The following is a 23,794-nucleotide window of genomic DNA, read 5'->3' as shown; positions in this document are numbered from 1 at the left end:
TTTGGGACTAAAAATATCCTTTTCTGGTTTTTCTTTCATGCTTCAGGAAACAGCTGTCAGACCGTCAGCTGGGTGATGCAACGACCCAGGAACGCCGGCCGAGAAACCACAGGAATATTTCACATTCCTGCAAGGAGTAGGTCAGTGCACACACACACTTACATCAATGGAGGTTTGTGATCCTTGTTCTAAAACTAATTCCTAATTTCCCGACTTTAAACCAGAACAGCGTCAAAGCCATGAAATATTTTGCTCCAGCTGAAGTGTGAACCTGGATCACCTGATTTATTTTTACTGAAACCTGCAGTTGTTACACTGATCTATTGATATCTGGATCTGGATCTTTGGCGTCGTTTGGTTACATACAACCAAGTCTCATCAGAGTTGATCCAATTATTCATCTCCACGATTAAATTGAGTAGTAATTATTGCATTAAGTTGAATTGTTTGAATTTTCTGCACATAATTTAATGAGAAAGTGTTAAAAACAACACAACCCTTGTTCTTACAGCTATAATATTATGCATTTATTGGTTATATATTGTCAATCACTGCTAAAAAGAAGATATATAATTACTCTTTATAAAATGTAATTGCAAAATATGGCATCATTTATGACAAAATACTGTTGAAAATAAAAAAGTTTTGCTGAATTTATTCACCAAAAACCTACTCACTGTGGAGTGTTCAATGATGTGATGAAGATGAACTAGTAAAGATTATTGAGTGACAACAGGGAGTTCAATCATCAGTCATTTTTATTCTCAACCAATCAGCTGTGAAAACTTGATCAGCAGAAAATTTTCCTTACACCCCGATTTTGATGCCGAAACACGAGATTCAAACATAACCTGGTGTGAGGACATCATCGCTTTAGGCTGCACCATTCACTATCACAGTGGAAAAAGTTATTCATCATTTTGTAGTGTTGTTTTATTTATCTGTGGGCACTGCTGCGTTCATGTCCTGCCAGAGTTATTGTATTTATGAGATTCCCATTTGTAAATAACGTTCACATCAGCATCCAAGTACAACTGGGAAACTCCAAAATAGCTGATTTAACACATTAGTGCCTGAAAACCAAACCAATCAGGATGCTGCCCGACAGTCAAAAGCTGTTGTTCAGTGTAATTAAACCCAAATTTAACTGGATATGGTGTTATATTGTCAGTGCACAGTGCTGTAATCCCCACACAACCAGCTGTGTTTACAACCATCTTGATGGTGTAAACACTCACAAGTTGTTTACATGGGAAATTCCAACCCATCCCATATGAATTGAACGTGGCAAATTTGTGCCCAGTGCTGTTTACTGTTAATAGCACACAGTGTAGTATTTATTAAGTGGGAATTCCTAATTGTGAACTGTGTTAACTCTGAGTTTTTAACTTTGTATTAAACTTTGAGATTTAAAAAGTAAGGTGCTACATGGTGATCTGACAGTTTCTGGTCTTTATTTTTTAATTCTGCACATTATAACAAAAAATAATTTCCTTCACAGAGCGGATTATGAGAAATCCTTGTTCACCATCTCACCCAGAGAAAGATTCATCTCTCATCCCTCTGTGTAGCCAACATTTCATAATTGACTGAGCTAGGCTAGATTAGCCAAGGCTAAGCTGGGCTAGGCTAGGCTAGGCTAGGCTAGGATAGCAGTTCCCCCCTTGTATCAATCACTAATCACTTCATACTGGATATACAGGGATGAAACTGCAATCAATTTTCAATTTGATATTACTCTACTCTATGTGATCTTGTTTGCTACAGATAATACAGTATATTGAACAGTATTGTCTACATGCTACATATTTAGCTAATCACGTCAAACAGTATCCTTGCTGATAAACAGTTAGCATTTAGCTAGCAGCAATCCATTCAGAAAGTAGGTAAAAGATTAGAAATACAGAGCAAATATTATCTGATATTATGTTACCTGATTGTACTGATGAATTCTTTTTAATGAAACAAAAATTAAGCGAATTAGCTTCGGTCTAGGGAGGATGTTATTTCTGACTAAAATGTTTTTATGGATTTTTGCTGCCAGAAACTTTTGCTTCCCCCACAGTTTTCTCCTCAACTTCTTTTTTTTTTTTTTTTAACCTTTGTTAGCAAAATACAAAACTTTATCAGGAATATAACTAGCATAAAGCAGCATTCAGGAGCAGCACAGATAAACGTTCAGGACAGAGGTTAAAAGCAAAATGAGTCTGAAATAACACATCATTCAGAACATAAAGAAGAAGAAGACAATAAAGACATATTAATGTGTAGTAAAATCAATGGTAAAATTAGTACAAACACAACCCACCTTCAGTGGGGGGTAATAAAAAGCAGTACTATTAATTACTAATTAGTGATTTGCCTTTTCCAGCCTTCCACCTGTCCAGTTCTTTGAGATTTAAGTTAAACAATGAGATTATTTCTGCCTGAAATAAAGTTAAAAACAACTCTGCGCAGATCCAAACCTGACATTTTAGGAATGAAAAGCAATTTCAAATGATCATTTCTGAATTTCCTTAATCATTTATTTTTAGTAACGTTATTTATTTATGTGACCATCATATTTGTTTATCTGCTCATTTGTTTCCTAAGACGTCAGGTCGGATCATTCGGGCTGTGAGCTGCTGGTTGTGTCTGAAACAGTCCAAGCTATAACCATCTGGCTCCCGTCACTGTCAGAACTTTAAGTGCTAATAAATCAACAAACTGTTTCTCTAAGTACTTTAAACACTTTAATGTCAACTAAAAATGTCCTTAAGCACTTGGAACACCAGAAGGCTCAGCTGAACAAGTCTTTGAGTACTTCACCATCAGCTAAATGTCTTAAGTATTTTAAACACAAATACATCAACTGGACATCTTGTCTACTTATTCTGTGTTATTTATTCACTACTGATTTCGTTTGTTTTACGTAAAACAAGACCGCAGTCCATATTAATATGATTTACTGTATTAATATTTTTTTGTCTTGTCTGTTATTTTGAGCAGTGCTAAAACTTCTTAAAACTGATCACTGTGTTGTGTTGAAACCTATGTTGTGTGTTTCAGTGCTGACAGGGTGTTTCCAGGCTTTGTCCGCACTTCCAGCAGCAGTAATGATGATGATGCCATGTCTGTCCGTCTTTCGCTGTATGAAAAGACTGGCAGAAGATCAACTGAGGGAGGGAACAGGAGGAGGATGGGTGAGGGAGAGTAAGAGAAGAGATAAGCAAGTGAAAGTAAAGTTACAAAGTGTTTTACAACAATATAAATTAAAATAATGTGCAAAGAAACTAGTATATGCAACACACACTGACATCACAAAAAGATCAATGAACACCTGGAGTGAGCCTCAAAGATCATGGGAAAGCCTGTCTAAAGAAATGTGTTCTTAATTATGTTTAGAACAGTCCACAGATTCAGTTGATCTGATGTGAGTGAGGAGACCTGTTCCAGAGTCTGTGTGAAGAATGCAAAAAGTAGTTAACATTATAAATAAACGTTCTTTAACATAATGTTTGTAGAGTGTAGGCAAAGTCCACACTGTATTTTCTTTGTTCTTCAATTTGAAATAAAATAGTGGATATTACAATAAAGCCAAATCTCAGCTGTAATTTGAGCAGGTTTACATCAATATAGAAACTACTGTGTGTGATCCTTTTAACTTATTGCGCCCAAACTCAAGGGTTCAAAAGTAACTGGACACTGGTCAACGTTTGTAAACCTTTGTTGCAGTTTAGTCTTTCATTCACACGACAACATCTCTCTGGGGGCCTGAAAACACAAACTTTTAAAACCAGGTTCCAGAGTGTAATCTTTTGAAAACGCCACCATTTACCGTTGCTGTGTAAACTGACATATACCGTTCTTGAGAAACTGTGACAACACTGCCCACCTCATGTACGGCTACTACGTTTTAGCCTAATGGCTGTGCACAAGTAAAAGAACGAAGCAACAGTGGTGGACTATTTATGCTATAGACTCATCAAGTTACATCACCATCTACTGACCCAGCATGATCCAAGTTTTCAATCTTTTTTGCAAATCAGTGCACATGAAACTTGTTTTCACAGCATTGTTGTGTGAATTCTGAACTTTTGTAAAACATAAAGGAAACATTTTTCCATTTTTAGCAAAGCTGTTGCAGGACCTAATTGTTTCTTGGGTGGCTGTGTGTCATTTCAGTGTTTGGTGACTGAGGTTGTCTGTCAACATGAGGAGCAAACAAGTGACCATGCTGAGTGAGGATGATTATAATGAGGATCAGTAAAAGATAGAGAGATTTACCACGAGATGCAAATATCTCACAAACATAAGAAACAGAAAAGCCAGGCTGCAGGTCTCACCTCATCACAGCCTGAGCATCGCGGCCAAACCGTCTGACAGTAGTGTCGCCCGCAGAGCAGCTTCTGATTGGACCAGAAGTAGACCAGGTCCACCAATCCCTGGCTGCACTCTGAACATATGAAGCAGGTGGGATGCCACAGGGCGCTATGGTAACCTGTACGTTCAGCATAAACAGCTGGACTCTCCTTGGCAACCTCACCGTGGCAACCAGCACACCGCTGGAACACAGAGAGAGAGGGCAGATGAATATTAAAGGTCGTGTACCAAACTACTGGGACACATTTATGTGTTTCTGGATCCAGAAAACATGTGGTTTACATGAGTGAGGTTAGAAATATTACAGTGAGGCATTTAGGGGGAAACTTTCAGTTACACAAGCCTGTAGGAATGTGATAAGCAACTTTTTTGACTATAAGAGTGCAAGTTGGATGGAGCTGGAAGTCTATTAAGGGGAACATTAAATCCTTTAAGAGTTACCTGCATATAACGCCAGCTCTATGACTACACATGCTAGCCCGCTAACAGACGTGTAGGTCATTTGCTGCTGGTTTAGCCATTGCCATTCCTATAAGTAAATGACATGCCTGTTGTCCTGATCCCTTTGAACTTTGACAGAAACATACAGCCATTCTGGATGGAAACAGCACTTAGAATGCCTCAGACATAGATGTGAATCAGGTGGGGTCAGTGGTGTGATATGGTCTGTTAAGAGTGATATTTTAGGGGTCCAGAATCCATTACAAACAAAACTTTTTGAAAGAGGGGATTCTACAGAAATACTTAACCAACTGTGGTCCAGTATTTCAGTGGTTAGTAAATCCAATCAATTTATCCCAAAATCGGGATAATTTAAACTGGGTGGAGTTGACATCTTTGGCTGTTTAAGGTCTTTTTGGGGTGACGTCAGAATCTTTTAGCAGGAGCCTTATACTGAGAGAGCACAACCCAAAGAATAACTGGAAATTGCTTTATTGTGAGGAGTCACGAGTCAAAAAGGTAACAAGCAACTATAGCTGTAAAAGAAATGTAATGAAGACTTTAAATTTCAGGCATCATTCACTCACATATTCAGTCTTGGTGCCATCATCTGTGCCGTTAGTGGAACCAGTAGCGGAGGAAGTGCTGCTGTTGGTCGAGCTGTGGTCCTGCTGCTCCAGAGCATCTTTCTTGTCGCTGTTGCTGCGATCCTTAGCTTCCTTTGCTGTCCTCTGAATGGCTGCTTCCCTCAGAGCTCCGCCCTCGCCAGGTAAGGCCACCTCCCCGACTCCCAGCACCTCCTGTTTGTATTGCTTCACAAACAGCAGCATAGAGGTGATCTGCAGGAAGACGTTGGAGAGGTTAAAAATTAGAATCAACCTGTAAGGAGAAAAGTAGTGATAGCATGTTGTCTGTGTTGTTGATGATGATGAGTAATGAGCAGTGTTTGATCCTGTACCTCCTCCTCACTGGCCAGACTCTGACATTTCATGGGGTCCTGGTCATAGACAGGGAGTTGGGTGAGGAGCTGCCTGCGTCGCTCCAATGCTCCTTCCGTCCCCGAGACTGGACGTTGACTCTCAGGGATGAGCTCCATGTACTGCATGGCCTGAAGGAGGGGGAGATATATTTTAATTCATCAGCCCAAATGAGACACGTCAGCGCCATGTAAATAACTACTGAGACGTTCATCAGTTCAATCCACAACAACTGTGATCTTCATCTCTGTTCTCAAGAGCTGCCAACAAGACAGCAGGAGGACAAACTGTCAGAAACTTTATGGAGAGAACTGTTTACAGTCAGCTCCATGAGGGGTGCACTCAGTTGGCAGTATATTAGGAAAACCCAGTAAGTGTTGGAACTATTCTAGAGAGATGTTGATTAAATTTTATGTTCATTTTAGAGGCTGTAGTTTGTGGTGCTGTGTATTTCATTGTAGCTCTGTATAATGCAAGCAGCTCAACAGTAAAAACTTTGACATGGCTTTTTTTATCAGATTTGTCTGGTTAATAACAGCCCGTGGGTGTCACCAAGATGGCTGCCGAGTGGCAAGACTTGCCTATAATTACTTTGGGTGTACTTTATAAACTGCTCAATCTTTACAGACTTAAACTTAACAAGTTCAAACATATAGACAGCAGGAGATTTATGCAATTTGATAATCTGACTGTGAAGACTGTGAAAAACATCTTGACGTGTGTCCTTTGCCTGATGAAAAATGTTTTATACAACACTAACCCTGGAGGTCCAATGAATGCAGTTGTGTTGTGTTCAGAGGTCTAACCTTGTCAGTCCCTCCTCCGCTCTCTTCTTCTCTTCTCGCTTGTTTTAAACATTTTTGGTTTTTACAGCAGACCGATTGATTGAATTTCATCTTCTGTCTCTGTGCCTCTGCATTGGTCTCTGTCTGTCTGATTTATCATCTTAGTTTAACCAGAAATATTACGCAATTACAATTTTAAAAATGCATGTCAGTCTCTTCGGTTTGGCCTTCCCACCACTGGAATCTTAATTTATAAAACACTCTGTAATAAATTAGATAACACTAGTCTTGCATTGCACTGTGCATGAGCTTTAGAGAAAACATGGATTTCTAATGGTTTTCCTCTCACTAACATGGCTGGAACTCATACTCTCTCAGTAGTTTGTGTTTCAGTTGTCATCACACTGTCCAGGTGTTGTCAATGACACGTCTGTGTGTTGTCAGATGACTGTGTCAGAGTGAGACAGTGACTAACAGTCTGGATCAGCAGGGTCTATATGCTGCAGCAACACAGGATGAACAAACACACCCTGACGTCTTTTTAGAGATGGATCTAGAGAGCAGGCCCAGTGCTGGGTCTGTCTCTACAAGTTCAACCACAGTAATGTCCCTCGCTTCTCCCCTGCCGCACTGCAGCGCTCAATAATCACTGTCATCATCATAATTATAGGCTGTGAAACCCGAAACATACTTGAGTCTGTTTTTAATGGAAACCAGACAGTCTAGACTTTCAACATGCAGAGGGCTAAAGAAACTAAAGTGAGCTGAACTGAACTTAACTGGACTAGACTAGACTGAACTGAACTGAACTTACTAATACTGAGAAACCCATACATGCATGAGTGGAGTCAGCAAGGCCAGAAACATGTTAGAGAGGCTGGGTAACGTCTGGAAGTCGACCCAGTGCAGCACCAACACCAAGCTGAGACTGTACCAGAGCTGTGTCCTCTCCACCCTGCTGTACGGCTCTGAATGTTGGACAGAGAGTGATCTCTACAGACTGTCAACCTCCAGCCAATGTCTACTCGACTGGCGCAAACAAGACAACAATAATATAATATTTTTTACTTCCAAAGGTACAAAGTTTCAAAGCTTTTGATGGCCTGTTTAAATTTTGAGTTTATTTAAAACCTAATTTATTTAGCGCGGTTGCTTTATGCATTTTTAATAAAGTATTAGTCTTATCAGTATCAGTCATCATGTCCTCATATCTCAGAAATGTGGCTGATAAAATGTGACTTTACAAAATGACACAGACCAACAGACTGCAGCCAAGTGTCATGTACTTCTTACAGATCCTCACCAGTTTCTGGTTGAGGCCAGCCGGTGCCCAGTCATATGTCGTGGTGTTGAAGGTCGGATCTTTGCGTGACACCACTGGATTTGTCACGATCATACGGTTCCTCTTGTACATGCGGAGGCCGCCGCCTCCTTTAACCTTTGCCGTCAAATGGGAGCAGGGTGAATCTGTGCAAGCAGGCGTCCCATCCGCTGGTCATCCTCAAGGTCACTTCCAGGAGTGTGGTCGACTGTGCTGCAGCCGCAGGTGATACAGGCTTTCCTGTGCAGCGGATGAGAGGAAAAAAAAGTGTCGAGCTATGAAAGAAAACACAGATCATGTTACATAACCAGCTTGTTGAGGACCAGATTTTTATTTAACTGGCTGATCCTCACCAGTTTGTATTCACTAAAATATGCAAAACCACTTGCATGTTTCACTCCAGGGAGGAGAGGAGAAACCACTGGGACAGCATCCAGCACTTTCCTTTTTTCTCTTTTCATTCCTTTCATTGTTTTTCTTTTTGTTTCGTTTTCCAGCCAGAGAGAAATAATTAAGAAAAGGGTGTCTGTACCTCCAAGAATGTGGCTGAAATCCAGAGCAGCTCCCTTTACATGTGAGACACACCGCTGCTACACCTCCTCCTCCTCCTGCACCTCCTGCACTCTGCTTTATAGACATCTGAGAGGAGACACAACAAAAACACACAATGATAGACATGCTTCTGTTATATGTTCAAAGCATTTACATAACTAAGATCCTGTGAGGTATAGTCATTAAGTTTCTACTGTATGACAGTGGGAGCATCAAAGGTCAGAGGTCACAACAACCTGAACTAGAACAACCATTTACACCAGGAAAAGAACAGTGAACAGTATCTGGTGATAATTTTTATTTAACAAATCCCAGCCATACTCTTGCACTAGGTGACAAATGTGTATTAATCCGCTGGTGAAAATAGTCCCCAAGAAAGGAAGTATTTCCTCCGGTTTGAGTGACATTTCTGGGACATTTCCAGAGACCTTAAAAAATGAAACTACATATTTCTGAGTGGTTTTTAAAGATAAAATATCTTTGGTTGAAACCAGTGGGGTTGCGGTTGAGCACTACAGACATAGCAAAGAAGTCATTGTTGGTTTTGGTCTTTTCATGGGATCTGTTGGCAATAACAAAACTATAGAATAACACCAGGGTTATTACCCACTTTATCATAATTTTGACTTAGTGTCCCAAGTCAAATGAGTACTTTTATTGATGTCATTCCAAACATTTGAAGAGTTTTAAAATGTTTCCATTAATCTGAGTCTGTTTGATTCCACACTAAAGTTGATACTTTATAGAGAAAGTGAGACCCTGATTAAAATATGAAGCAAACATTGAGCATGAAAGTTCATTCTTCACTTTGGAAGGAGTGGTTTGACTAAACAATCTTAACTTACTTCAACTCACTAGCTTATTCCAGAGGTTTTAACAAACTTCCTCTGCTGATGAGGACAGTGAGATGCAGATAAAAAGCTCTTGGAACAAAAGCCAAGTGTGTGGACCTTGAGTTAATCAAAACAAATCCACATCAAAACTGAACAAGTACGGCAGTGGTGTGTCTGATGGAAACAGGAATTTACTGTACTGTTCTGAAAAACACAGAGCCAGACACATAAAGTTTAACAGAGAAGATGTTTCCTGATTTTTCCAGAGGTGACACACACACACACACACACACACACACACACACACACACACACACACAAACACGCAGGGTGGATGATCTCATTGGTCCACCACCCAGTGATATCATGTGTCCTGACAAACCCTCCAGAGTCTTATCTGTCGTCAAAACACTTCATTTTTCATCTCCTCCTCCTCCTCCTCCGCTCTACAAACTTCAAGTCTTTTCTCCTCATTTATGTTTCGACTGTTGTAGTCTCTCTCCTAATTCACTTCTCTCCATTGTTTCTCTCCTTGCCCTCACTGTGCCTCACCTTTCCTTCCCTTTCCCCTTAAAGCAAACTTGACTACAAACCACTTCTTCTGTTACAGTGGCCTTCACTGTTTTCTCTATGGTACTTTTTGAGTGCATGAGTTAGGAACAGTGCAGTCTGGTTCCATATTGGGTTGGATCCAAGGAAGACAAATAAAAAAATCATTCATCCATTAGCTTTTTTAAACTTGAGTCACATGCAGTCAACTGTAGTTACGATTTTTGACTGCTTCATGCTTTGACTCCTCATTTTCCTCACTTGCCTGGTTTCTCTCCATCTGGTCTGCGAGTTTGCTTGATTAGAAGTCAAATCATTTTTATTGCTCATGCACTACACTTTAGCTAGTATGTGTCCCAGCTGCAGCCAAGCTAATAACACTATTAAAGGAGTGTTATCCTGTTTCCATCACTGTGGTGCTTGAGAAGGCCACCAAAAACTGGAAACATTGCAGTGATTCAAGGTAGTGCCCATGTTTGTCTCCAGGAAATGAATGAAAGTCAATGTAATGTCCTCTGAAGTGATGGAAACATGACTGTGTGTGTGTGTGCAAGAAACAACCCTCTCAGAGATGACAGTGTTTTTAAAGCCTCTGGCATGAAACCTGACAACTGCTCTGCTAAAACAACTTGCTGCTATTTGTCTGACAGACTAATGGACTGTCCACCTGTCCATCTGTCACCAGGTATCAACAAGCCTCTCTCTCCTCAGGGAGACTTTCAAACACATAATATATTGTGTATTTATAGAGAGAGAGACACAAGCTCTTACAGAATGATGGACTACAAAATAAGCTGCTACAACAGCCTCATCTAGTTCCAGTCTTTGCTGCAGGGATTTGAAGCCACAAGAGCATAAGAGAAGTCCAACGCTGATGTCGGTAAGATAAGGTTCTGGCTCACAGTCGGCGTTCCAGTTCATCCCGAAGGTGTTGGATGGGGCTGAGGTCAAGTGCTTCCACACCAAATTGGGAAAATGATTTCTTCATGGACTTGGCTTTGTGCATGGCAGCAATGTGGTCTCACTCCTAACTTGTCACATATGGATGCTTGGTCAGGACCACTTTAGCGTCATTTTTCAACGTGCAGGGGCATCCAAAAGACTGTTTCTGTTCTGTGCTGCATTGAGAGTTGATGCATAAGTCAAGTAGACATATATGGGACAAGATCCTATGATGGTTTTGAAGCCACAGTGTTTTCTGTATTAAACCACACCACACTCAATCCCTAACTGTAACCAAGTGCTGTGAGTGCCTAGACATAACCATAAAAAATGTTAATAATGCCATCATCACGCAGGGTACTGTAGATTTATTTGGACGGGGTCTTAGCTAAGGTGTTGCAGCAAAGTTAAAAACACATTAAAGTCTCTAAATTCCGTAGTATTGAAAGAAAATCTTATAGGCTTTTTCTGGCTGATGATACCACGATACCATTCTCATGTCTATACATTAAATATGAAGATATATAAGATGTACTGCATCAATCAGTGAACTTCAGAGGTGCTGGAAGGCAGATTTCTTTTACTGTTGAACAGAGTCATTCCAGCTGGTTCACCATGTTTCCAGTCTTCATGCTATGGTGAGCTAACCCTGCACCAGGTGTAGCTTCATACAGAGGTATCAACCTTCTTATGTAAGAAAGCAGAGTATTTCCAAAAATGTCAATCTATCCTTTCAAGATTTTTCTTCGTTGGAGGTGAGAGACCCAGGTCAAGGAAACCCAAGATTGTGTTGCTTGTTTTGTTGTGTTCTATTAACAAGGTTAATTCTCAGAGAGCACGACACTTCAGACATTATCAGCACAGCGACGAGCGGTTGTTAGGACAGAGGAGTGTGTTCAGAGGTGTGAAGTGTGTGTGTGACAGTGAAGAGATCGCTGATCGGCCCGTGTTGAAAAGGTCACAGTGATGACGGCTGGAATAGAAGCAGCTGAAGAAGAACAAGACTTCATTACATCCCTCTGGAATACACTGACTCACATAATGAATGTGTGTGTTTATTATCATGTTACTGGGCTGACACCAGTTAACAGTCACCACGACCGGTGAGTTTTGTGACATCAGGGATGAGATGCATTTCTGGCATCAGGTCAAACTCTGGTTTGGCTCATTTAGGGTAATTTTACTCTTCCTGTAGATAAGACAGACAGTGCACTTCTAATGAAATTAAACTGAGTCACTGTGACTCTGGTGGGGGGCTTCAGTCACTGTGAGACCAGACATGACTCAAACGTTCTTCCAAATAAAAAATGTACTTATTACTGAGCCTGAAAAGAGACAGAGCACAGCTGAAATGATGCAGGTAATGATGTGATCAAGTCTAACAAGTCACACCAACAAACTTTTACATTTATTTGTGGTAGTAAAACAACCAGTTTGCTTGTTTGGCTTCTTAAGCTCCTTTTAAAAAAATGTTTTTGGGGTATTTTATGCCTTTTTTAACAATGGAACAAGAACTTATCACTGCAATTTAAACATGTTTACTGGATTACAAGTTGCTCTGATTGAGAGTTTTATAAGAGCCAAACTAGAAATGCATTTTTTCAGAAAGAGGGAAACGTGCGGCAGCTCTATATTTAGGAGTCAGATTAGATGAGTATGTTGTTGTTGTATGTTGGAGCAACTCCAAACACGTCAGCTATGCAAAGGGGAAACTGCAGGAAACGCTGTGAGATAAGAGGCTGGAGGTCAGAGAGGGGGTGAATTGACCTGCTGCAGTTCAACATCCTGGTATTTAGAGCTTGACACCTGTCACTTGGTTTTCTCTGTTCAGAAGTGTAAACGAATGGGATAGCAGAAAATGAAAGACATTTGATTGGATGGTACAGGCAGACTTTAAAGTGATTTGTCTTGTTTCCCATATTTATTTATATACATTTTTTACTTTAATTTTGTTAAGAAATAAAACTGACAGCAATATTAATGTTGGTGACTGCTAAAACTGTCTTTGTATTTTGTCTTTGTTTGTCTCTATATTTTTAGATGATAAGAACAGTGGTCCAACAGTCCACTGTAAATATACGTATGTGTGTGTGTTGGGGGTTATTTCCATCCTGGTGATGGCACTTTTTCCAAAGGGGTATGAGGGGGATCAAACCATCAACAGGTGACACTGATCCATCAGGTTATCTGCCTCACTGATGTGACCTCTGGATGGACAACCAGAGGGTGAATTATGAGGGATCTACGGGAGACGAATGCCTGCCAGAGCAGACCCAGCAGGGGGGAGGATCACGTCCACGTGGTCATGGATGAATTTCACTGACTGAAATTAGAAATTGGATGTGAGCAAACCCCAGAGATTCATCCAAACTGGCTTTAAAATATCTGGAGGACATGATGATCCAAAGCACTCCAATCCATAAAATCACTTCCACTCTTCACGTCAGTTTTCATTTATTGGGGGGCTCTTTTGTTTTCCTCTACAGTCAGGCATGTTGATTAGAGATCAACTGTTTTTCAGCTGAGCAATCCCTCAACTGCTGCTGTCAGGCCATCACTTAAACTTTATGTAAAATCTACAGGCTGAGGGGGAACATGTGGGCAGGGCCAGTGGCAAAGAAAAACCCAAAGTTAAAAGCAATTTTCATTCAAATGAGCAGCTGCCATCTTTAAGTCAAGTAAAGTTTGGCCCTGAACCATTTTTAACTGCATTAATGTTCACAGTACATTTATATTCTTTATATACATCATGAAATAAAATACACTTTGTTAAGAAATTTGCTAAAACATAAGCAGCATTTTCATGTATTTTCCAAAGACATATGCAGGTCTCTGGTCCTGGTGTAAATGTATGGTGTCCTGTAATCCCATGACACAATAACCATTTCATTCATTCATTCATTCATTCATTCTTACAACACATCAGCGCCTAGAAATGACATTGAAAAATGGCTTCGAAATAGCAACAAACTTGGATGAGGTTGTTGTAAATCAACTTATAAAATTACCAACTCATACATCAAATGACTACACAGATTGATATATATCAGGCAAAACAAAATAAAACAGAAAATAATTAACATGAACACAATGCCAATTAAATCTGTATCAAATGGCAATAAAGTTCAATAAAATAAAGTCTCCTTATGCCAAGACGTGTTTCTCCAGATCTCAATCAACACCAGACTATGTGACCCTCTGACCCTTGACCTCCACATTTACTGTTCCTAATTTCGAATTATCTATGAGGATGAAGTTAAGCCTCAGTATAGATGTAAATGTTTCTGTCCTACCTTTGTCATGGCTGAGTCCATGTTGTTCAGCGTCTGTCCACGGTTCGACTCTTCTGATCCTCAGCTCGCTCTCTCTCTCTGCCTCTGCTCTTCCAGAACAATGGGGCTTTAAATTCCTCTCCTGTCGACCACACTTCCTCTCTCTCCACGCCCACAGTCGCTCCCGCCGTCGCTCTGCTCTGCCGGCTCTCCACAGCCCACTGCAATTTAACCGTCTAGACTTTCATCTCATTCCTGCTGAGCAACATCAGCTCTCTTCTTCACATTCAACTCTCATTGCAAAATCTTTTTCTCCTCTCTGCCTGGTTCCAAACTTCACTTTCCCCCCTTTTTTGTCTATTTTCTTTCCTTTTTTACACTTTTGTAAACTCACCTTTCTCGTCTTCAGCTTTTTCTTTTCTCCTCAGTCTTCGTCTGGTTGCCAGCTCTCCCTCTCCACCCTCTGCAATATGAACTGAGCAGGTTTCTTCACCTCCTGATTTTGCTCCAACATGCCACTGAGGGGAAACTGATTTGTCTCCCAGCGCTTTCTGCCTTACAGCAAAACAGCAGTTCCCTCATTCACCTCTGCTGAGCAGTAAATTCACTCTGCTTTGCTAGATTCTACAGGTACCTGCAATGTTCCAGCTGCAGACCTTTTATCAGCAGACTGGTTGTAATCAGGGAGATTTATGGACTTAAAAACAGCAGCTGTACTGTTGGTAATGACTCCTGCTCTCTGCTACAGAGAGCTCAGTCCTGGTCTTCAGTGGACTGGAGGACTACCTGTGGCAGTGAGGCCTGACTGGACTGTTTGTGTTTTTAATCTGAGACAAAGACAGAGAGAGCCCTGAGGGAATCCCTGCTCACACTCTGCCAGCCAATCAGAGTGAGCCTGAAAAAAGTGTTTGGCCAATAGGAACATCAGAGAGTCCTCCTCCTCCTCTCGTTCTGCAGCTTTTTAGTGTGTGGCTCAGAAGAATGTAGACCACAGTGCCATGCAGGACCGAACTGGGCTCAACACAACCAGATAAGACCGAACAGTGCTAAACAAAGCCAGGCAGAGGCCAAAGACCCAGGCAGGTATAAAGAGGGATAAAGTGATCCAGGTGGAGCCATACAGAGCTAAACAGAGCCAGGCATGGCCAACAGGGATTGAAGTCCAAGGCCAAACAGAGCAAAATAATACATCATAACCACATGATCGGTTTGCATATAGGTATCTTGCTGTTGTCCTTACCCCTGTGATTCTACCAGCCTTATCTATATGGGATGCATGGATTTGGATGAGGGATGCAGCACAGGATCCACTGAATCAAATTCAAAATGGGCTATGAAATATAACAAGTATTTCATGGATTAAAATGACATTTTGTGTAAACATTCACCATGAAGTTGATTTTAGGTAAAATGTCTCAATAACTACTGAATGCATTGCCATGGAGTTTGATATGCACATCTAAATCTAAATTTGTCCTGTGCTTTGGTTTATGACCAAATGAAAAGCTGCAAAAATAATGAGGAAGCACTGGCTGATAAAAAGGAGGAGATAAGTTGGAACAATAGAAAAGTAAGTGGGTGTAATGTGACAAAGGTTATTACACACACCTGCCCCATCCCCTCTTCTCGCCTTCAGAACCACCACAGTTAACACTGTAACACCTGTGTGGGTGGCACTGGTCGTCGTTGGAGTCAGTTGGAGGGGGAGTTTGAAATAAAGTCTGGGCTGGTTGAGCTGAGTCAGACCAGGCAGGATAACTGTGGTCTGTGTAGACAGTGTTATGATATTCTCACACTGTAGAACACGGAGTTGTTCAACGAAGACCAGCTTTTGCCACCATGCCTTTAAGACATAGTTGCATGCACCTTATGGGTGTGTGCATGATATGAGTTCCTCATTACACAGATGTGGACGTTGGACAATGGGAGTGATGTGGCACTGCAGCACTTTGTGCTCAGTGTATTCACTACCAGACCAGACTCAGATCACAGAAAGGAGGAGATACAGTGGTACCAGTGGGATTACTGGATCACTGGATTCGACCTGCTGCTGTTTCAACATTATAAACAGGACATTTATTGGAGATACAACTCAAACAGAAACTAGGTGAACTATCTGGATTAACTGACTTCTAATTTTGTTCTGCCCTAAGTGTTTTCAGCTGCTCTCAGCAACAAAATGGCTTCTCACTCAGAAAAGGATCTCTCCTGTCCTGTCTGCCACGACATCTTCAAAGATCCTGTTCTTCTGTCATGTAGCCACAGCTTCTGTAAAGACTGTGTCCAGAGATGGTGGAGAGAGACCCTTATTCACAAGTGTCCAGTTTGTAAGAAAACACCTTTGTTGAATGATCCACCTTGTAACTTGGTGTTAAAGAATCTGTGTGAGACCTTCTTACTGGAGAGAGATCAGAGAGCTTCAGCAGGGTCTGAGCCTCTCTGCAGTCTGCACTCTGAGAAACTGAAGCTCTTCTGTCTGGACCATCAGCAGCCAGTGTGTCTCGTCTGTAAAGATTCAAAGATACACAACAACCACAGATTCAGACCCATCGATGAAGCTGCACAGGATCACAGAGAGGAGGTTCAGAAATCCCTGAAGCCTTTACAAGAGAAACTGAAGCTGTTTGAACAAGTTAAAGGAAACTGTGATCAAACAGCAGAACACATTAAGGTCCAGGTCCAACACACAGAGAGGCAGATTAAGGAGCAGTTTAAGAAGTTTCATCAGTTTCTACAAGAGGAAGAGGAGGCCAGGATCACTGCTCTGAGGGAGGAAGAGGAGCTGAAGAGTCAGATGATGAAGGAGAAGATTGAGGCTCTGAGCAGAGAAATAGCAGCTCTTTCACACACAATCAGAGCCACAGAGGAGGAGCTGAGAGCTGAAGACGTCTCATTCCTGCTCAACTACAAGGCTGCAGTGAAAAGAGTCCAGCAGCGCCCCCTGCTGGTTGATCCACAGCTGGTCTCAGGAGCTCTGATAGACATGGCCAAACACCTGGGCAACCTGACCTTCAACATCTGGAACAAGATGAAGGAGATGGTCTCCTACACTCCTGTGATTCTGGACCCAAACTCTGCTCATCCAGAACTCATCCTGTCTGAGGATCTGACCAGTGTGAGATGTGCAGAGAAACAGAAGCTTCCTGACAATCCAGAGAGGATTGATTATCATAAAATTGTCCTGGGCTCAGAGGGATTTAACTCAGGGACTCACAGCTGGGATGTTGAGGTTAGAAATGATAAACTCTGGGGCCTGGGTGTGATGAAAGAGTCTGCTCAAAAGAAGGGACAAATACCAACTGGATACTGGCAAATTCTTTTCTGTGATGGAAAATACACAGCAGTCTCACCACCACTTCCAAGTAAAGTTCTCACAGTGAAGAAGAAGCTCCAGAGGGTCAGAGTTCATCTGGACTTTGACAGAGGAAAACTGTTGTTCTATGATCTTGATACTAACACACAAATACACACCTTCAAACACACTTTCACTGAGAAACTGTTTCCATACATTGGAAACCACAATGAACTCCCACTGAAGATCTTACCAATGACAGCCTCTGTAAATGTGAAATAGCACAAAATCCCTGTATCAACAGGCTTATGGCCTGGTTTTTAAATTAGCTAAGCATGCTATATAATATCATTATCAGGTTAATTAACGCTACTACTTGTATGTTGGTGATTCTCTAAGATGTGCTTTTGATGAAAAAACGGTCATCTGAGTTTTTATCTGTTTGTTCACATTTTAAACACAGTATAAATATCTGTATAAGAATGAATAGAGGAGAGTGTCAGTGTGTTTTCAGTTAGTTTTCTCTAAAAATGTACTGATAGTGTCAAATGAAAAAAGACAGATTTCTATGAATTTTGTCACTTATTGTTTTTCTTATTCTGGGAAGATGGTGATAATGATGCTTGTGGTGGAGAGGGCATGATTATGATAATGTTCTTCCTTACATTCCTGATTTTGTAAACATCACCCTGCTGATTTATTGGTCTGGCTACACTTGGTCTTTTTGGGGGGAGGAATATGATTGTTTTGGCTTCTGAAGGGGGACATGTCAGAAAAAGTTAAAACTTACTATAAATAACTATGCATGGAAAAGCAGATGAATTATTTTAAATGTAAACTGTATATTATTGGTTGTTATTCTAGTAGTTTGATGACTCTTAAACTGATAAAGAATAAAATCTAAATGGTTTAGATTTTGTGTGATGTTCATATCTGATAACAGAAACAGAGAAATATGTAATTTATAACAACTAAATTGAGTAGGTGGGAACACAGTAGAGATTTAATGAGCTGTCTGCCTCCTCCACCTCTATTCTTTTCTCTCTATGGTGGTCTAATGGTCAATTATCTGGACAAAATAAAAATTTGTCCAATACTTTGGTTTATGACCAGATCAATTCAAGCAAAGCTAATGACGTTCCAATTAGCCTCAGGTGTATTCTGTGTTTGAAGGTCACTAGTAAATGTTAGCAAGCTAAATTGAGATGGTGAAAATGGTAAACCACCTGCTTAATATGAGCATGTTAGTACGCAAGTAATACTGAGCAATACTGTGATTGACCACACAGAACAGCAGACATGATAATCTGTTACGACACAGTTAACACTGCAACACCTGTGTGGGTGGCACTGGTTGTTGTTGGAGTCAGTTGAAGGGGGAGTTTGGGCTGGCTGGGCTCAGTCAGACCAGGCAGGATAACTGTGGCCTGTGTAGATGCTGTTATGATATTCCCACACTGTTGAACATGCCGTTGCTCACTAAAAACCTGCTTTTGCCACTATACCTTTAAGGCATGTTCTCTAGTGGCATGGTTGTGTGCACCCAATGGGTGTGTGCGTGATGTGACTTCCTCATTACACAGACATCAAAAGACTGCACTGCTGCACCTTGTGCTCACTGTATTCACCACTGGACCAAACTCAGGTCACAGAAAGGAGGAGATCCACTGGTACCACTGTGATTACTGAAGCACTGGATTCAATCTGCTGCTGATTCCACATTGAGAGGAGCTACAACTCAAATGGAAACAAATTAAACTTTCTGGATTAACTGGCTTCTGTTTTCATTGTTCTGCCTGCTGTGTTTTCAGCTTCACTCAAAAAGAATACTGGGAACACTGGAAAATTGGAAAACTGGAATACTGTCACTCAACCTACTGCTGATTTCACATTTGATCTGGAGTTTTAAAGGAGCAATGGCAAAGTGAAAGTAACTTTTAAGGAACTTCCCCATTTGACTGGATTCCATTGTTCTGCCTGCCGTGTTTTTCAGCTTCACTCAGCAACAAAATGTCTTCCAGATCAGAGGATCTCTCCTGTTCTGTCTGTCATGACATCTTCAAAGATCCTGTTGTCCTGTTATGTAGCCACAGCTTCTGTAAAGACTGTCTGCAGAGATGGTGGGGAGAGAAACTAATCCACGAGTGTCCAGTTTGTAAGAAAACATCTTTGTTGAATGATCCACCTTGTAACTTGGTGTTAAAGAACCTGTGTGAGACCTTCTTACTGGAGAGAGATCAGAGAGCTTCAGCAGGGTCTGAGTCTCTCTGCAGTCTGCACTCTGAGAAACTCAGACTCTTCTGTCTGGACCATCAGCAGCCAGTGTGTCTCATCTGTAAAGATTCAAAGATACACAACAACCACAGATTCAGACCCATCGATGAAGCTGCACAGGATCACAGAGAGGAGATTCAGAAATCCCTGAAGCCTTTACAAGAGAAACTGAAGCTGTTTGAACAAGTTAAAGGAAACTGTGATCAAACAGCAGAACACATTAAGGTCCAGGTCCGACACACAGAGAGGCAGATTAAGGAGCAGTTTAAGAAGCTTCACCAGTTTCTACAAGAGGAAGAGGAGGCCAGGATCACTGCTCTGAGGGAGGAAGAGGAGCTGAAGAGTCAGATGATGAAGGAGAAGATTGAGGCACTGAGCAGAGAGATAGCAGCTCTTTCACACACAATCAGAGCCACAGAGGACGAGCTGAGAGCTGAAGACATCTCATTCCTGCAGAACTACAAGGCTGCAGTGAAAAGAGTCCAGCAGCGCCCCCTGCTGGAGGATCCACAGCTGGTCTCAGGAGCTCTGATAGATGTGGCCAAACACCTGGGCAACCTGACCTTCAACATCTGGAACAAGATGAAGGAGATGGTCTCCTACACTCCTGTGATTCTGGACCCAAACTCTGCTGAAACACATCTCATCCTGTCTGAAGATCTGAATAGTGCAAGACTTGGAAAGAGACAGAAGCTTCCTGACAATCCAGAGAGGATTGATTCCCACCACTGTGTCCTGGGCTCTGAGGGCTTTAACTCAGGGACTCACAGCTGGGATGTTGAGGTTAGAAATGATAAACTCTGGGGCCTGGGTGTGATAAAAGAGTCTGCTCAAAAGAAGGGACAAATACTAACTGGATACTGGCAAATTCTTTTCTGTGATGGAAAATACACAGCAGACTCACCACCATTTCCAAGTAAAGTTCTCACAGTGAAGAAGAAGCTCCAGAGGGTCAGAGTTCATCTGGACTTTGACAGAGGAAAACTGTCGTTCTATGATGTTGATACTAACACACAAATACACACCTTCACACACACTTTCACTGAGAAAGTGTTCCCATACATTGGAAACCACAGTAAATTCCCACTGAAGATCTTACAGATGACAGCCTCTGTAACAGTGGAACAGCACACAGTCCCCGTATCAACAGGCCTATGGTCTGGTTTTAAAATTAGCTAAACATGCTATATACTATTATCAGGTTAAGTAAGGCTACTCAGAAATGCCTTCACTTGGAATGTCAGTGATTCTATCCTAGTTCTTTTTATGAGAAAAACTGTCATGCAATTTGAAATTGTCTGAGTTTTTGTCTATTAGTCCAAACATTTTATGCACAGGGTAAATATCTGTAAATGAATGAATAGAGTGAAGTGTCAGGGATATAAGAACCATGTTCATGTGACTTTCTGAGCCTTAGTGCTGTCTACATTTTTTTTGTCACTTTCATAGTTTTTATTTTTTGATTTTTGAGAAGATGTTGGTGATGATACGTCTGGTGGAGACAGCGTGGATATGATGTTCTCTCTTTCAATGATGATTAGAGGATAAGGTTAGAGTATGTTTCATACACTGTATGTAGAGCTCATCCTATACAGAGCTCATCCTATACTGAATACTTGCTGCTTGTAGGGATATTTGAATTTTAAGAAGACAGTAAATAGTATACAATATATTGTAAGATATAATTTGTATATAATGTAAATATACAACAGAAATAAATATTGTCAGAAATATGTCTCAGTTTTGAGAATTAAAAAATAAATTATCTTGTCAAAATCCAATTTGCACAATAAGTTGGTTTATGACCAGATAAATTCCAGCAAAACTTATGACATTCCAATCAGCCTCAGGTGTATTCTGTGTTTAAAGGTTACTAGTAAATGTTAGCACGCTAAACTGAGATGGTGAAAATGGTAAACCACCTGCTAAACATGAGCATGTTAGTATGCAAGTAATACTGAGCAATACTGTGATTGACCACACAGAACAGCAGACATGATAATCTGTTACGACACAGTTAACACTGCAACACCTGTGTGGGTGGCACTGGTTGTTGTTGGAGTCAGTTGGAGGGTGAGTTTGGGCTGGCTGGGCTCAGTCAGACCAGGCAGGATAACTGTGGCCTGTGTAGACAGTGTTATGATATTCTCACAGTTTAACATGGAGTTTGTTCAAGAAACAACTGATTTAGCCACTACACCTTTAAGGCAAGTTAACTCAGGGTGTGGTTACATGCACCTGATGGGTGTGTGTGCTATGTGTGTTCCTCACTCCATAGACATTAAATGACAGGATTAATGTGGCACTGCTGCACTTTGTGCCCAGTGTATTCACCACCAGATCAAACTCAGGTCACAGAAAGGAGGAGATCCACCGGTACCACTGGGATTACTGGATCACTGAATTCAATCTGCTGCCTATTCCACAATATAAACAGGACATTTACAGAAGCTATGACTCAGATGGAAACTAACTTTAGGTGAACTTTCTGGATTAACTGGCTTCTGTTTTCATTGTTCTGGCTGCTTTGTTTTCAGCTTCACTCAAAAAGAATACTGGGAACACTGGAAACTGTAGTGCCACTCAACCTGCTGCTGATTTCACATTTGATCTGGAGTTTTAAAGGAGCAATGGCAAAGTGAAAGTAATTCTCAGGGAACTTCCTCATTTGCCTGGAAGCCATTGTTCTGCATGCTGTGGTTTCAGCTTCACTCAGCAACAAAATGGCTTCCAGATCAGAGGATCTCTCCTGTCCTGTCTGTCATGACATCTTCAAAGATCCTGTTCTTCTGTCATGTAGCCACAGCTTCTGTAAAGACTGTCTGCAGAGATGGTGGAGGGAGAGAAACTAATCCACGAGTGTCCAGTTTGTAAGACAAAATCATCAAAGACTGATCCACCTCGTAACTTGGCTTTAAAGAACCTGTGTGAGACCTTCTTACTGGAGAGAGATCAGAGAGCTTCAGCAGGGTCTGAAGTCTCTCTGCAGTCTGCACTCTGAGAAACTCAGACTCTTCTGTCTGGACCATCAGCAGCCAGTGTGTCTCGTCTGTAAAGATTCAAAGATACACAACAACCACAGATTCAGACCCATTGATGAAGCTGTACAGGATCACAGAGAGGAGCTTCAGAAAACCTTGAAGCTTGAGGAGCTGAGAGCTGAAGACGTTTCATTCCTGCTCAACTACAAGGCTGCAGTGAAAAGAGTCCAGCAGCGCCCCCTGCTGGAGGATCCACAGCTGGTCTCAGGAGCTCTGATAGATGTGGCCAAACACCTGGGCAACCTGACCTTCAACATCTGGAACAAGATGAAGGAGGTGGTCTCCTACACTCCTGTGATTTTGGATCCCAAACTCTGCTCATCCAGAACTCATCCTGTCTGAGGATCTGACCAGTGTGAGATGTGCAGAGAAACAGAAGCTTCCTGACAATCCAGAGAGGATTGATTATCATAAAATTGTCCTGGGCTCAGAGGGATTTAACTCAGGGACTCACAGCTGGGATGTTGAGGTTAGAAATGATAAACTCTGGGGCCTGGGTGTGATGAAAGAGTCTGCTCAAAAGAAGGGACAAATACCAACTGGATACTGGCAAATTCTTTTCTGTGATGGAAAATACACAGCAGTCTCACCACCACTTCCAAGTAAAGTTCTCACAGTGAAGAAGAAGCTCCAGAGGGTCAGAGTTCATCTGGACTTTGACAGAGGAAAACTGTCGTTCTATGATGTTGATACTAACACACACATAGAAACTTTTGCACACACCTTCACTGAGAAAGTGTTCCCATACATTGGCAACACAAATGAGCTCCCGCCAATGAAAGTCTCTGTAACAGTGAAATAGCACACAGTTCCTGTATCAGCAGGCTTACAGGCCAGTTTCTTAATTGGCTAAGCATGCTAAAAGCTATTATCATCAGGTTAAGTAATGCTACTCAGAAACTCCATCACTTGGCTTGTTGGTGTGTAGTGAAAAATTCAATCACATAAACTCAATTTTATCCATAAGATGTTAATGTTTGTTTATGTTAAGAGTGAACTCTTTGAAGAGAATATTAATAAGTGTGGTGCTAAAAGTGCTACATCTAAGGATACTGAAGAACATGAGGTGATTAATACACTTTATATAACCCTGCGAAACTGTACAGTATGTCTGTGTGGATTTACGCTTTTAAAATTAAAATTGAGTGGAAGG

General features: G+C 41.2%; 3 protein-coding genes across 3 annotated transcripts; 2 read left to right on the top strand and 1 right to left on the bottom strand.

Annotated features, from left to right (window-relative positions):
- Positions 1-740: 740 nt before the first annotated feature.
- Positions 741-14,569, bottom strand: lmcd1 (LIM and cysteine-rich domains 1). The gene is given in 9 exon segments (XM_051074791.1): positions 741-3,155; positions 4,326-4,544; positions 5,391-5,642; positions 5,762-5,911; positions 7,869-8,033; positions 8,036-8,126; positions 8,419-8,525; positions 14,056-14,255; positions 14,429-14,569. Coding segments are annotated over 8 exon segments (1,116 nt in total). The 5' UTR covers positions 14,077-14,255; positions 14,429-14,569; the 3' UTR covers positions 741-3,044.
- Positions 14,570-16,181: 1,612 nt separating this feature from the next.
- LOC108874794 (nuclear factor 7, ovary-like) lies at positions 16,182-18,205 on the top strand. The gene has a single exon (XM_018663335.2). The coding sequence runs from the start codon at positions 16,214-16,216 to the stop codon at positions 17,606-17,608; it is 1,395 nt and encodes a 464-aa protein (XP_018518851.1). The 5' UTR covers positions 16,182-16,213; the 3' UTR covers positions 17,609-18,205.
- A 142-nt stretch (positions 18,206-18,347) lies between these two features.
- LOC108874791 (E3 ubiquitin-protein ligase TRIM39-like) lies at positions 18,348-23,787 on the top strand. The gene has a single exon (XM_018663333.2). It carries the CDS (start codon positions 19,337-19,339, stop codon positions 20,777-20,779), a length of 1,443 nt encoding a protein of 480 aa, XP_018518849.1. The 5' UTR covers positions 18,348-19,336; the 3' UTR covers positions 20,780-23,787.
- The last annotated feature ends 7 nt before the right edge of the window (positions 23,788-23,794 follow it).

The sequence above is a fragment of the Lates calcarifer genome, linkage group LG12 (assembly GCF_001640805.2).
Source record: "Lates calcarifer isolate ASB-BC8 linkage group LG12, TLL_Latcal_v3, whole genome shotgun sequence".
Lineage (NCBI taxonomy): Eukaryota > Metazoa > Chordata > Actinopteri > Centropomidae > Lates > Lates calcarifer.
Note: the sequence above shows the minus strand (reverse complement) of the source record. Positions and strands in the feature narration are given on the sequence as shown.

What these genes read in the sequence shown, in the direction of transcription:
- LOC108874794 (XM_018663335.2), top strand. Translation starts at nt 16,214, where the DNA reads ATGGCTTCTCACTCAGAAAAGGATCTCTCCTGTCCTGTCTGCCACGAC.
- LOC108874791 (XM_018663333.2), top strand. Translation starts at nt 19,337, where the DNA reads ATGTCTTCCAGATCAGAGGATCTCTCCTGTTCTGTCTGTCATGACATC.